Source organism: Pituophis catenifer, unplaced genomic scaffold, assembly GCF_029215685.1.
Source record: "Pituophis catenifer annectens isolate HBS135680 unplaced genomic scaffold, rPitCat1.0.hap2 SCAF_10, whole genome shotgun sequence".
Taxonomy (NCBI): Eukaryota; Metazoa; Chordata; class Lepidosauria; order Squamata; family Colubridae; genus Pituophis; species Pituophis catenifer.
Genome location: NW_027256890.1, coordinates 11,410,760 through 11,426,280, shown reverse-complemented (window position 1 = coordinate 11,426,280; position 15,521 = coordinate 11,410,760). Strand labels below are relative to the sequence as shown.

General features: G+C 44.5%; 1 protein-coding gene across 1 annotated transcript in view; it reads right to left on the bottom strand.

Annotated features, from left to right (window-relative positions):
• Positions 1-2,708: 2,708 nt before the first annotated feature.
• NOS1 (nitric oxide synthase 1) overlaps positions 2,709-15,521 on the bottom strand; it is an 88,713-nt gene continuing 75,900 nt past the window's right edge. The window contains exons 22-28 of the mRNA XM_070951413.1: positions 13,610-13,820; positions 11,175-11,262; positions 8,745-8,866; positions 8,313-8,461; positions 7,432-7,626; positions 5,121-5,239; positions 2,709-4,474 (exon numbers count right to left, since the gene is read on the bottom strand). Coding sequence (XP_070807514.1) covers positions 4,417-4,474; positions 5,121-5,239; positions 7,432-7,626; positions 8,313-8,461; positions 8,745-8,866; positions 11,175-11,262; positions 13,610-13,820 — 942 coding nt within the window. The 3' untranslated portion in view covers positions 2,709-4,416. The remainder of the gene's footprint in view (positions 4,475-5,120; positions 5,240-7,431; positions 7,627-8,312; positions 8,462-8,744; positions 8,867-11,174; positions 11,263-13,609; positions 13,821-15,521) is intronic.

The following is a 15,521-nucleotide window of genomic DNA, read 5'->3' as shown; positions in this document are numbered from 1 at the left end:
AAAAAAATCCGGATGAGGTCCCTTATGATGTTTTTTCCCCGGCGTTTGGATCTTCTTGTTTCAGGCGTATTCGAGGGACAAAGATTTGCACAACGGACTAAGCTTAGTCCAGCCACAGCCATGGATAAAATATCTTCCTGGATCAGCAGCTCCCAAACTTTGGAGCACCAGGGACTGATTGCATGGAGAGAAAGGGGACCGGAGGGACCTGGATTCGTGTGTTGCCTGCATCCCACGAATGGGGCTTTGCTTGTTTGCGTGGCTCGGTTTCTTGCATGCCGTGGTCCAGCCTGGGAGTTGGGGACCCCTGACGTAAATGATACAGCAAATCGGGGTGGATAAAAATCAATGATTTTTTTTAAAAAAAATCAAAAAAATCATACTTTTTTTTATTTAAATCAGATTTTTTTGATTTAAATCGGATTTTTTTTATTTAAATCGGATTTTTTTGATTTTTATCAAATTTATTTTAATAAAAAACTTCTGGGGTGAAAATCTATCGTAAGATAGTTTTCTATTTAAGATACATAAATCATTTAGTTGATTCAGCATGAAATGGAGCTTAGTTATGGAGCAGGAGGCTGTATATTCTGCAACACTGGGACTATCGGTGAGTCAACAGTGGGTCAAAGGAGTAGCAGAAATGACAGTTGCTCTTTCAAAATTAGGATTTAAATCGAGTTGATTTAAATCAAGCCTTTTTACTAGTGATTTAAATCATGGTTTAAATCGTGATTTAAATCAACTCGATTTCAATCAAATCCACCCTGCAGCAAACCGAAGCCATTCAGTTTCCTGTTATCAGCAAAGGGTGGCCAGTAGCTTAGTCACTTTTTCAGGACAAACCCCCTACGGCCAATTGACCACGATTCACTGCGGCCAGCTTGCCGCAGCACAGCTTCCCGCGGCACAATTTGACGTGTGTCCATCGTTTCATTCAGTTGGCTTTTATTTAAAGGGCGACCCCGTTTTCGTCAAAATTATACTGTAACCCTTGTATTTCTTTCTTTCTTTCTTTCTTTCTTTCTTTCTTTCTTTCTTTCTTTCTTTCTTTCTTTCCTTCCTTCCTTCCTTCCTTCCTTCCTTCCTTCCTTCCTTCCTTCCTTTTCTTTCATTATTGTTGTTGTTGGCTACGGTTCCATCAACATTCAATTAACTTTTATATTTGTTGAATTGTCCTGCGGTGAGTTGTGCAGTAGCGAGTTGGCCGGAGTGAGTTGTCCCAGAATAACAGAGTTGGAAGGGACCTTGGAGGTCATCTAGTCCAACCCTTCTGTTCAGGCAGGAGACTCTAAAACATGTCCCATTTCATTTTCAACAGATGTCCTTTGGTTTTTTGTGTGTTTTTTTTTCCAAAAAAGGCTCTAACTGCAAAACTAAAACTAGAAACAGCTGGTGGCCCAACTCGGATCAGAACCAGCGATAGATGGGATAGGAGAAGCTATTTCCCTCCCCTCGGACAAGGGTGTATAGGGGAAGTGGGGAAAAATAGAAATAGGAGGACAATAGCAATAGCAATAGCACTCAAGACTTATATACCGCTTCATAGTGCTTTACAGCCCTCTCTAAGCGGTTTACAGAGTCAGCATATTGCCCCCAACAATCTGGGTTTCCTCATTTTACCCATCTCGGAAGGACGGAAGTCTGAGTCAATCTTGAGCCGGTCAGGATCGAACTCCTGGCAGTTGGCAGTTACCTGCAACACTGCTTTCTAACTACTGCACAGGAAAGGAAGGAAGGAAGGAAGGAAGGAAGGAAGGAAGGAAGGAAGGAAGGAATAGCAACAGCACTTAGATTTCTATAACGCTTCACAGTGATTTTACAGCCCTCTCTAAGCGGTTTACAGAGCATCTTTCCCCCAACAATCTGGGTCCTCATTTTACTGATCTCGGAAGGATGGAAGGCTGAGTCAACCTTGAGCCTGGTGAGATTCGATCTGCCAAACTGCTGGCAGACGGTGATCAGCAGAAGTAGCCTGCAGTACTGCACTCTAACCACTGCGCCGCTCTTAGCAACAAGAGTCGCTGCTAGAACAGACCCATTTTTCTAGCCACTCTAGCCTCCCAACTCTTTTGTTCCAAGGTGTCCATAACTTCAGAGGACTCTTTAAATCCAGGTCTAGATGATTCAGAGGACCAAAGTTAAAATTAGTGAACTGTGACTGATCTCGGTTAGAGCGTAGTTTGATATTTCAGGTCTGGCAATGGGGTCGGCTTAGTGAGTTGTGCAAATGCTAAATTCCCTGGTGGATTAGCTGATCCGCATTGACGTTGTTGGTATTTAATGCTCTTTTCTTCTAGCACGCTTCCCTCATTTTTTTTTTCTGCTCATTTTTATTTTATTTTTTTTTCAACCACAGAAAAGACTGATAATCCATAGAGGAATACAAGTAAGGTAAACATACATACAGGAACAGCTTTATGTAAACTCACAATTAACCGGCTCGCGCTCCAGACATCCAAGTGATGCGGCTGCTTTAAAAGGCAACATCTAAGCAGTTGTGTGTCTATCTGTGAAAACGCCGACACGCTAATACAGTGCAAGACATGATCTGAACCTATCACAGTGTGGTGGTTTGAATTTTTCTCTTCTTTTTTTCAGTTTCTTTCTTTTTTCCTTTTGAAATATATATATATATATATATATATATATATATATATATATATATATATATATATATATATATATATATATATTGAAGGCAACAAGCTATATTTCTTTCTTTGATCACAAAGGCATGGTACAATCAAGAGTTTAGGAAGGCATGAATTAGGACCGAACTAGAATGTAAATTATTAGGGACTAAGAGGCGTTCCTAAAATGTAGATGACAATGCACAGAAATAATAATAATAAAAAATAAAAAAAGGTCTTAAGTTCACAGAGGCAAAGGTGGCCAGTTCATTTTCCAAACAAACCACGGTCTTAGAATGTCGTGCCATCTATCAGGATGTGCAAATTTAGAATGACTGACGAGGATGCGTTTAGACCTTGGCATCCAAGGTGGCCAGTTAATTTCCCAAACCCAACTACTACTACAACTTTCAGCATCAGTTCAACTACTGGATTACTCCCAAGTATTAAGTTTGTCCTCCGTCTCCGACATTTGTAGTTTCTCATCGACGAGGGTTAAACTTGCTGTGAAATGCTATGAAAAAAAAATATGCACCCAAAAAAAGGGATCGGTTTTGCCATGAGCTAACATCCCCCACCCCACATCTCTACCGCCTCCTTCAATGTAAACTGTGCCAAATGTGCACATATGGTTTTGGATATTTGACGGCTCCAGTCTCCGAAAGCTAGAGGGTGGAGTGGGAAATAAAGGGAGGGAGCCATCCCCAACGATGACAGCATCCTCAGTTATCTTCCTCATTTCCAACCTCGATTTAACCAATTTCCTTTGAATTCCGATTAACCCAGCCATCGATTTTAGGGGTCATTTGGTGAAGAGGCTGATAAAGGACCCTCCCTCCCCACTTTTGAAGCTTTCTTCAAGGATGGTGGGAGCCTCTCTGGCTTGTATTTATGATTCTTCCACAGAGTGGGTTGTTGGGCAGCATTCTCTAAGCTTCTCTAAAGGGCTCTCTCTGTGTTGTCTATCCAGCACGAAGTCAAAAACAATTTCAAGAGTTATCGGGTGGATTTGCTGTCCGCTCATCGATTTCGGGCGTCTTTTCCATCCCTCGTATATCCCAAGAAGGGAGGGACGGTCAAAGGCCTTTTCCGTCTTGGTAACCACTGGGTTTTTGGTAAACTTGCTAGGGATGGAGGAGGAAAAGGAAGAGAGCCTCAAAGAACACAGCTACATTAAGACAGTTCGAACGGAACACGGCATGCTGTGTGTGAAACAGCGGAGAGGCTGAGCACGAGCAGAGATACAGAAAAAAAGCAGGGCATCGGCCAACCCCCCCTTTCATTCGTCAAAGACAACAGGACCCAAACAAAGAGAGAGAGAGAGAGAGAGAGAGAGAAAGAGAGAGAAAGAAAGAAAAGAGAAAGCGAGCCGATGATTTTTTGAAGCCAATCGTGCTGAGTGGATGGGCAAAGCCAGGCACGCCACCGGAAAGCCGGTCCCCCAACTCCCGAAGCCCCAAACTTGCAGAGGATGGATCGCTAAAGGAAGGGATTTCATGCAGCCCAATCGGAAATGGCCTTGTCCAGAGCAAGGAGAGAAGGACGAAAGATGGTGGCTGTGCTTTTTCTCTTTTTTTTTTGGCGGGGGGGAAAGAAAAGCCACGGCAAGGTTGTTAAAAAGCCATCGTGCGCTTCAACAGGGTTGCTCCAGAAAAGGAGGAAAAAAAAAAACAAAAAACGACCACAGGATGGGATGAGGGAGGGGGGGAGGAGGAGAAAAGAGAATCAACTCCATCGTCCGTTCCTTTTATCGCCCATCAGTGCACCGGTAGCCACGCTTCCTTCAGGACACAATAACCGGACGAGGCCCAGAAGAGCAAAGGTCGTGGACTGCCGTGTCCCTGGAGAAAAGGGAGTGGATGCGGAGCGGTCAGTTACAGGGTCCATCCCCCCTCAGCCTGGAACCGGGCAGCAGGAGCTGCCGTGACCGACTGGCCTGGCTTGGCATCCCACCTCTGGCCCCACCGTCCAGATTAGGAACAAAACACCCTGCAAAAAAGCCTGGCGGTTAGGACTGGAGTAAGAGTTCCTCGCAGCATCAGGCGTGTAACCGTGGCTGCTCCCCCCCACCCAAAAAAATTCTGAGGTGCGCTCAGGTGTGTTTAACACTTAGAAATCCCAGAGCTGTAAAATAAAGGGAGGAGCTCCCCCAACTCCCGTCCCCCAAAACTGGAGACCTCCTCACAAAATAAGAGCAAGAAGGTCAGACTCAAGAGAAAACCTCCAAGATTCTCTTCTCCTTTGGAATAACTTCTAAAGCAAAACTCTTGTTTATCAAAACACGTGAGATCTGGCAGGAGAAATGCAGGAGAATTTCTGAACGATTAGCATTTTTTAAAATAAAAGTATGAAAGTTGAGCAGCATCTCACTACACCACGGATCCCTCCAAAACCATTAAAGGTGTCCAATTTTTCCTGCCTCCTCACACACTTTGAGGACCCAGGGGAGAAGGAACATTTCACAAAAGCTGAAAAAGGCTCACTCACTCGTCTGTGTCTTTTTTGCTTTCCTCGATCTGCGCGATGGACTCGGATCGGAGGCGGTTGGTCACTTCGTATGTGCGTAGAGTGACTCCGAAGATGTCTTCATGGTATCGGTTGTCATCCTGCAAAATGATATGTTTGTTGGGGGGGGGGAAGAGAGAGAGAGAGAGAGAGAGAGAGAGAGAGAAAAGAGAAACAAGAGAGAGAGAAAGAGAGAGAGAGAGAGAGAGAGAGAGAGAGAGAGAGAGAGAGAGAGAGTGAAAAGAGACAGGAAAGAGAAAAAAAGAGACAGAAGTAAGAGAGGAAAAAATGAAACAAGAGAGACAGAGAAAGAAAGAGAAAGAGAGGAGAGAGAGAAAAGAAACAAGAGAGAGAAAGAGAGAAAAAGAGGGAGAGAGAAAAGAGGTGGGAAAGAAAAAAGAGACAGAAGAAAGAGAAGAAAAAATGAAATGAGAGAGAGAAAGAGAGAGAGAGAAAGAGAAAGAGTGAGAGGAGAAAGAGAGAAAAAAGTGAGACAGGAGAAAAAAAAAGAGACAGAAAAGAGAAAAAATTGAAACGAGAGAGAGAAAGAGAGAGAGGAGAAAGAGAGAGAGAAAGAGAGTTGAGAAAAAGAAAGAAAAAAGAGACAGAAGAGAGAGGAAAAAGAGAAACAAGAGAGACAAAGAGAGAGAGAAAAAGAGAAACAAGAGTGAGAGAAAGAGGAGAAAGAGAAGAGAAAGAGAGAGAGAGAAAAAAGAGACAGGAGAAAGAGAGAGAAAAATGAGACAGAAGAAAGAGAGAGGAAAAAGAGAAACCAGAGAGAGAGAGAGAAAGAGAGAGAAAAAAGAAAGAGAGAAGAAAGAGAGGAAAAATAAATGCAAGAGAGAGAGAAAGAGAGAGAAAAAAAGAGAATTGAGAGGGGGAGGAGGAGATAGAAGGAAAGAAATAGAGTTTGCCTGCAACACTGCTCTTTAACCACTGTGTCACCAGGGCTCTATGCAGGGAAGGTTGAAACACATTATGGGAATGGTGTGTAAACCCTGAAGTTGGCTAAACTGAGGCCATTTTTCTTTTTCTGCTTCAGTGCTGACACACACATGAGCTGGGGATAGGGAGGGTGGGGAGTAGAGATAGCTGGGCTGCTGGATAGCCAAAATAAAGAATGCTTTCCCTTGGGAACCAAGGACATTCCAGCAGGCGTTCAGGAGGAGGAGACTGAGGCCACCTAGCGACTGGATTTGTATGCTGATTTGACCATGTGGCTGATTGTTTTGGGAAAGTGATAAACTTTCACAAACTTTTAATAAGGTGAAAACTGCAGGAACTTTTAGAGTCGGTTTTCACCAACTTTGTGCCAACGAAGATATATTTATTATATCCTAATAAATTGTTCTTTGAGGAACTTTCCTGCCTCGGAGTTCTTTCCGTTATGTGTTCTAACCTAGGCTTCCTTAGAAAGTATACAGCACAATCTGTATTAGGCCTGGCCTAATTTTCCCCCTCTTTTATAAAAGATTTTTAAAATTTTAAATATCTTTTAGTATTTATATATTCAATTTTAAATTGGTTTTAAAAGTTTGGGGTTTTAAATTTGTCGGGGCCAAAATTATTTAATTTGATTTTATTCTATTTTTTTAAATTTTGTATTGTATGTGTTTTTATTGTCTGGCTGTGCACCGCCCTGAGTCCTTCGGGAGTAGGGCGGTATAGAAATCTAATAAATAAAATAAATAAAATAAATCTTAGTCCCTGCAAACCTCTTTTATTCATACGGCTGTGAAATATTGTCATTCCCAGTCCGAAAGGCTTCTCGAACAGTCTTTCAGGGGAGTGTTTACAAACACCCACCTTATCTCCCTTGGAATGCTGCCAGAGAACTAATTGCCACACGCAGGGCAAAGCCAAACTTAGCACAGAGTCACACAGAGCTTTTCCAGAGCTTTTACCGACCAGATGAACTAATTGCTTCCTGCAAAAGCTCACGTCCCATCGCTCCTCTTTTATGTCTTATGGGAGGGGCCAATCATCTCCAAGCCTTACTCCCAAATCAACCATGTTTTTTTAATTGTTCCTGTCTCCTGGCAGCTCTGCGCATAAGCACACTAGGAACAGGCTCCCGCTATTCTTCTGCCTTGCTGATGTCAGACTGCGGAGACTCTGGAGGCAGCAAAGAACTACCAGACGGCCTTGGCCCCCTCTCTGCCTCCGACTCAGAGTCCTCGTTTGAACCTTCCTCAGACTCCAGGACTGGCCCACGTTCCTCCCCAACCTCCTCACTGTCCGAATCTGCTGCCAGCTCTGCTGGCCACTGATGGGTCTGACATGGGTGGCTTACCCTCAGTTTGCTAATGAACGCAACGCCTTCTTCGGCTGACAGCTTCCCTTGTTCCCGAACGATACTTTGGATGGTCTTGAGGACATCTCCAGCCATGGTGACATCACCGCACACGTAGACATGGCCACCCTTCTCCTTTAGCGCTTTGTAGACTGAGCTCGCCAATTGCTCCTGCAGGATATCCTGGACATATTTCTATAAAAAGGAAAAAAAGTGTTTTATACACCACATTGGCGGATAGTCACACCAGATTTTACAACCGTTTTGCAGTTACGTGAATCATGCGGCCGTTGAGCAAATCCAGCTCCCTCCCCCCTCCCCCCCATGGACTTCGCTTTTTGATTGTCTCTTTGGAATGGTGTGTAGACGTTGTTTATCTCGATGTGCCTATCGATCAGGGGTGGGTTCTAAATTTTTTTACTACCGGTTCTGTGGGTGTGGCTTATTTTGTGGGTGTGGCTTGGAGGTCATGTGACTAGGTGGGCATGGCTAGCTGGTCAGAGTCATTTCTGAAAGGTCCTCGCACTTACGACCAGTCCTCGCACTTACGACCCGACTCATTTGTTTGCTTTTAACACTGATCAGCTGTAGGGCGGCCCTTTGAAGCCCTGCGGCAAGAGTTTAAACAGTTTTTTTCCCTCTAGTCATCAGCTGGGACTCAGGAGGCAGCAATAGATTGGGGGTGGGACCAAAAAAAAGGTAAGAATAACGTGGGAGGGCGGGTGGTGGGGGAGAACCGGTTCAGTGATGTCATATCGTCACCGCTACCGGCTCGGCCGAACCGGGAGGAACCCACCACTGCTATCGATGGCTAATTTGTCTGAGTGACAGGCGTCTGGGAAATGATCAGGAGAATCTGCTCAGGGTGGGCTGTGAATTACCTTTGGTTTTTCTGGTTCACGAGAATAAGCTGTGAACAGCTCTTTGAAGACCCCATTGCTCTTGGCCAGCAAAGTCTCTTCTTTGTAAATGTGATCGATCTTGGATTGTCGGCAACCGAAGACCAGTGTCATGGGGCATGGTTTCAGCCCTAGTGAGAAGATTGGGAGAAGAAGAAGGGTTTTTTTCCCCCTTACATTGCAGTAGCATACATAGGAGTGATGGAGGTCTCCTGCATGAGCAGGGAGTTGGACTAGATGACCTCCAAGGGCCCTTCCAACTCTGTTACTGTTAGATCCAAAGCTTAGTGAGAGTTCCAAAGAGGTTAATCTTTTGCTCATTACTCGTGCATGCCAAAATGTATCCTCTCCCTGAAATCAGTTCGTTTGCTACTGTTGAGCGCCTATCCATCTACTTTCCCCAAATTCACCAACCTTTATGTTTGAGATCAAAGAGCCGCTGTTGCCAGAAGCTCCGGAAAGGTGCAATTCCAGTCCCAGGGCCAATCAGAATGCAGGGAAGCTTGGGATCTTGTGGCATGTGAAATCCAGGTGCCCTGGAGAAACAAAACAGGAGTTTCACGGTCACCACATAAGCTGGCTTCCATCTTCTTGCATCAGGAGGTCATGGAAAGTAGACCGACTCCAAAGAGAGAGAATGCTTCTACTTGTCATTGCTGAGAAGGTCAGAGGAAAACTATGCTTTATTTTTTGGCCTTCAAGTCAGTGAAGTCAGTTGCCTTCAAGTCAGTGTTGACTCATGGCTACTATCTACAGTAGTGGCCAAAATTGTGGAAACCTTTTGGGTAAAGTGTATTTTTGAGGTGTGATGGCTAATAACACAACTTTTTTTTTTGGAGTTTCAAGATAATCCTATTCCGCTGCTTGGAATGGCCTGGGAATAGCCCAGACCTTAACCCAATGGAAAATCTATGGAGCTGACTAAAGAAACTTGTTAGTCAGAAGCGACCCAGCAATAAAACCCAGTTAATAGAAGCCATCATTCAATCTTGGTTTCACATGATAACAGCTGCAGAACTCAAAGATTTGGTTCACTCCAATGGGAAGACATTGTAAGGCCGTCATTCATGCTAAAGGTTACCCAACTAAGTATTAACTGACATGGTGACAATTTTTGCATATCTCATTTTTTTTCTACGTGTTTCACTTTTCTTCTTTATACTGTAACGGCTATTCTAATAGCAAATCCTTCATAAAAGTTATTGCATTACGTTCTTGATTCAATTATCTTTCCATTGATATATATTTTTATGGCACTACTCCAAAAAAAAAAAAGTGGTGTTATTAGCTACTTTTAGAAAATACACTTTTCCCAAAAGGTTCCCACAATTTTGGGCACTACTGCAGACAAGTCCCTGCTAGGTATCTTGGCAATGTTTTTGGAAGTAGTTTGCCATTGCTTCCTTCCTAGGGCTGAGAGATGGTGACTGGCCCGAGGTCACCCAACTGGCTTCGTGCTTAAAGGCAGGAATAGAATTCTTGATCTCTTCGTCTACACCAAACTGGCTCTCTAAGTGGGATCTAGTTGCAAAAAATAAATCCACAAGGAGTTTAGTTCAGTGTGCAGTTGAATTTTACTCCCTAAATTTATAAAACTGCAACCCTAAATCAGTCCAGCCTTATAGGCTTTAGAGCAGTGCTTCTCATCCTTGGACACTTTAAGATGCGTGGACTTCAACTCCCAGAATTCCACAGCCAATGGCTGTAGCTGGCTGGGGAATTCTGGGAGTTGAAGTCCATGCATTTTAAAGCGGCCCAGGTTAAAGAACACTGCTTTAGAGAACTCCGAAGGCGGAAGAAGCTATTCTATTTTAAACTGAAGTAAAACATTTACCGTATTTTTGGGAGTATAAGACGCTCCGGACTATAAAACGCACCTACCTTTTTTGGGGAGGAAAACAAGGAAAAAAAATCTGCCTCTGCTTCCCACCAATTTGCCTCCTTGCAGAAAACAGCCTGTTTCATTTTCATTTTCAGCACAGCCTATTAGCACAAGAAAAAAAAAACTGCCTCTGCCTCCCAGCAATTTGCCTCCTTGCAGCAAACAGCAAACAGCCTGTTTCAGTTTCAGTTTCAGCACAGCCTGATTAGCACAAGAAAAAAAATCTGCCTCTGCTCCCAGCAATTTGCCTCCTTGCAGCAAACAGCGGAGGCCGAAAATGGGGCGCGTAGAGGCGGCAATAAGCAGTGGCAATTCCTGCAGCCTGAAACAGCTGATGGTCAGGAGGCCAATCCAACCAACAATCATCTGCTTGCGCTAATCAGGTTGTGCTGAAACTGAAACTTGCTGTTTGCTGCAAGGAGGCAAATTGCTGGGAGGCAGAGGCCAAAGGGTGGGGCTGGCAGGTGGGCGGGGCTACATTCGGTGTATAAGACACACCCAAATTTGCACCTTCTTTTTTGGGGGGGGAAAGTGTGTCTTATACTCCGAAAAATACGGTAATAGCCCTCCGACTATTGCATGAATATACCTGGAGAAAGAATGCTTCCACCATCCCTAGGGAATTGATTCTACTACGGTTGAAGTTTTGTAACAACCAGAATCTCCCGTTATAACTTAAGAACATAAAATTATTTTCCCCGAGACTGTTGTAAAACTTTGAACCATCGTTAGATGAATGCCTGTTAAGTCAAGGACCACCTGTAATACAGGTTCTGTTTTGACGAAGACACATTTCGGCGACTTCAGCCTAAAGGTGAAATAAAAAGGGAATTGACTCTTAGCCTTGTGGTCAACCTAGAATAAACTGGAACTTGTGTCTGGGAACTTCAACAAGATTAAAAACCGACTGGAACCCAAACAGACTGGTTTCGTTTTCAAATCTTCACTTCATCCCATCTTACCCTCTAACAAAGCATGGCACCACTTCATCCTCCTGTATCTGGTTGAACCAGGAAGAACATACTCCATGGTGTATTGGGCCTTCCCCGTCTGGGAAAAGATGTAAAAAGTGTTCGATAATATTTGGTGAGATTCCAAAAGCATATATAAAATATATATTCAACTTCAACTTTCTAATGTTCAAGATGAGTGTAGGGGTGTAATCTACAAACACATGATGGCGAACCTATGGCATATGTGCCACAGTGGGCACGCGAACTCAGCTCCGGCATGCCAGCTGATTTTTGGGCCTTCTGGGCCCACCAGAAATAGAGAAATAGGCTGTTTCCTGCCTCCAGAGGGCCTCAGGAGGTGGTGGGGAAGGTGGTGGGAAATGGCCCATTTGCCAACTTCTGGTAGGACCGGAAGGCCCGTTTTTTGCTTTCCCCAGCCTCCAGAGCCTTTCTAGGAGCCTGGGGAGGGTGAAAACAGCTTTCCCCACCACCCTCGGAGGCCCTCCGGAGGCAGGAAACAGCCCGTTTGCCAACTTCCGGTCCCATCGGGCCGTTTCCGGCCTCCGGAGGGCCTCTGGGCGGGGGAGAAGGCCTTTTTCGCCCTTCCCAGACTTCTAGAAAGACTCTGGAACCTGGTGAGAGAGAAAAATGGGCCTACCAGGCCATCACGGGCCAGGTGTGGGGGAAGCGGGGGGGGGACATGCACGGAGCACATAGAATTATGGATGTGGGCATGCACGTGTGTGCCCCCCACTCTTGGCACACGATGGCAAAAGGTTTAGCCATCACTGTTCTAGACAATGATATTATGGGCATTATAAAGAGGCTTATAAAGTGTATAAATACTATATTTATAGCATTTTGTATAAATACTATATTTATAGCATGTTGTATAAATACTATATTTATAGCATTTTGTATAAATACTATATTTATAGCATTGATATCACCCTTTTGGGCTCAAATATGAAGCAATGCACAACCCAAATACAATTTGAAAACGTTTGTTCATCATAACAGCAATATCAGTTACTTGGACTTGAAAAGTAGATCTGTCTGGACTATGTTTCTTCTTTCTGTCTCCCGGTTGATGTTCACCAGAGGCTCCAAAACCATTACCTCTGCCAAAACAGGCCACCACATATGGCCCAGATGTAACACATTCTGCAGTCCATCAAATGTGAGGCCAGAGATGGCTCTGCTCACAACTTTGCTTGTAATATGCTTTTATCTTTACGTTTGAAATGAAAGACTAATCTCCACCGAGGACATACCGCTTGGCAAAATTATGCTGTTATCCTGGACTTACAGTGCTGACCTTGGACTTGGAGACAAAGGCTAAGGAGGAAAGAAGGTTGACGGGAAAAATACCAAGGCTCGGTGAACATCAGAGATCTTTCCCCCAAAGGTCTCTCATCACAAAGATCAGAGAAACAGAACCTAGCAGGAGACACTAACCCAGGGGTGAAATTCAGCAGGTTCTGACAGGTTCTGGAGAACCAGTAGCAGAAATTTTGAGTAGTTTGGAGAACTGGCAAATGCCACCTCTGGCTGGCCCCAGAGTGGGTTGGGAATGGGGATTTTGCAGTATCCTTCCCCTGGAGTGGGGAGGGAATGAAGATTTGGTAATGGGGGAATGGGGATCCTTCCCTTGGAGTGGGGTGGGAATGGAGATTTTGCAGTATCCTTCCCCTGGAGTGGGGAGGGAATGGAGATTTTGCAGTATCCTTTCCCTGCCATGCCCACCAAGCCACACCACACCCACCAAGCCACACCCACCAAGCCACGCCCACACAACCCATAGTTAAAAAAAAAATTGAATTCCACCACTGCACTAACCTAACCAAGTGGAGCTCTCCATGGTGCTGATTTGTTTGAATGTGTCTTAGTTCTGCGGTCCCCAAGCTTTCCAGCTTGGCAGTCTGGCCCGGCTTGAGGTGTGTGTGTGTGTGTGTGTGTGTGTGTGTGTGTGTGTGTGTGTGAGTGGCAGATGCACGTGTGTGCACAGCTCCATTTGTGTGAGCAGCGTGCGCACACCCTCCACTCACATGAATGGAGCTTTGTGCGCAAGCACCCTCTGTTCCACTCACGCAAGCGGCAGGCATTTGCACTCGCACACGAAGCTCCACTTGTGCGCATGGAGCTTCGTGTGCATGCGCTTTCCCATTTCTCCCGTGGCTCAGTTTCGAAGAGGCCATGGGCCAATAGTGGGCCGCAGCCTGAAGGTTATGACTACCGTTGTCTTAGTTTCTTTACCATAGGTTTCCAAACAGAAATGACCAGCTCTTCATTTTGCAAATCAGTCCATCTTAGTGCATTGCTAAATTCAGCTCTTCCAAGAAGTCTTATATTTGGTCAAGGCAGTTTTGTTCATTTGGGGGTGGGGGTGGGGGCTTTGCTTGGGTCTGATTCTGCTTTCCAGGCCAAGAGATAGTGTGGTTTACCTCTGGTGCGATAGGACACCACAGCTACAGTGAGGTGGACTTCATCCTGGTACATGTCTGGGGAGGAACTAATGGAATAGTAACGGGGTTGAAGCAAAGGGAGCTGGGTTAGCAGGAGGGTCGAAGGCATCTGCACGGATGGGAATTCTTGCAGCACTTCTACCATGGTGGGGTTTTTCGACCACTTCCATTCCTCATAATCCTGAAGACCCTATGTGAAAGAAAGAAAGAAGGCATGGAGTTTGGTAAAGGAAAAGCACCTATGTGCTAGTCGTTCCCGACTCTAGGGGGCGGTGCTCATCTCCGTTTCAAAGCCGAAGAGCCAGCGCTGTCCGAAGACGTCTCCATGGTCATGTGGCCGGCATGACTCAATGCCAAAGGCGCACAGAACGCTGTTACCTTCCCACCAAAGGTGGTCCCTATTTTTCTACTTGCATTTTTTAATATATTTTTTTTATTTATTATAACATAAAACAATAATACAACATATATATGAATACTCTTTTTACAGAGATTTCATGATGATCTTTCTTTGTTATTCACAATTTCCCCTTATTTCTCTTTATATTATTCCAATTTACTACCTGTCCGCTTCATTTTATTTACAATATATTTCTCGTCATTCATAACAAATTCTTAATTCTAATGTTTAAACAATTCTTTCTTTAGTTTTTAACATTTCTATCTTTCCCCCCTATTTTTCTTCCTCATTTTTCCTTTCCTCCAACCACTTGTACCATTTATTCCAAATCATGTAATATTCTGTGTCCTCCTTTTCTTTATGTTCTTTGGTTAATCTGTCCATCTCCGCACATTCCAAGATTTTTTTTTATTAACTCTTCATCTGTTGGTATTATTTCTTTTTTCCAATTCTGGGCAAAAACCATGCGAGTGGCTGTTAAAATATGTAGTATTACTACATTTTTACTACATACTGCATTTTTTTTTTTACGTGCTTTTGAACTGCTAGGTTGGCAGAAGCTGGGACAAGTCACGGGAACTCACCCCGTTACGCGGCACTAGGGATTCAAACCGCTGAACTGCCAACCTTTCTGATCGACAAGCTCAGTGTCTTAGCCACTGAGCCACCGCATCCCACATTCATCGCAGGGAGTTTAGCTCCAGGCCAAAAAAACCCCCTGGAGCTTCCTTTGCTGAGTAGAATCCTTACAGCCAAGCTACATGGATCAGACTGACAGATTATCCAGTCTGAACAAGATCTTCCCAAAGGGATCAACAAGAGACAGGTCCTGATGTAAACAAGATGCAAAGTACAACTCTGGGTGGGCTACATGTGAAAGAAAAACGCTTTATCCTGCTTTATCCTCCAAGAATCTGTCTAATCCTCTTTTAAAGCCACCCCAACCCCTTCCATCTTGGCTCCTTTCCCAACAATACGGACTGGCATTCGAGATATGAAATGGGAGCTTCCAAAGAACAAGGGACTCCCAAACATTTCACACACACCCCCCCCCCGAAATGTCAAAAGGATGAAAGAATGATTCTGTTGCTGATTTTTCCATCTGGGGAAGGTGGCTTTGCATAATTACAACAATCAGCAACTCACACTTGGGCAGGTCAATGAGGAAAATTATGTCCGTACTACACCTTTGCGGCAGTGAGAAAAAGATCTTGCACGTCTGCCCCACATGTATCATTTTGGGACCCCCACGCCAGATACTTTCCAGCAGCCCTGTACAATATACCCTATAATCCGTTTCTGGGTGTGCACAAAATTCTTAATGACGAGATAGGTGCAACACTGGGTGTTTGGTTAGTTTCGAGTTTGATGGAAGGGAAACCACAATTTAAATGAGCTACGGTGGCCCAGTGGTTAAGAGTGCAGTACTGTAGGCTACTTCTGCTGCCTGCTGCCTGCCTATAATTTGGCAGTTCGAATCTCACCAGGTTC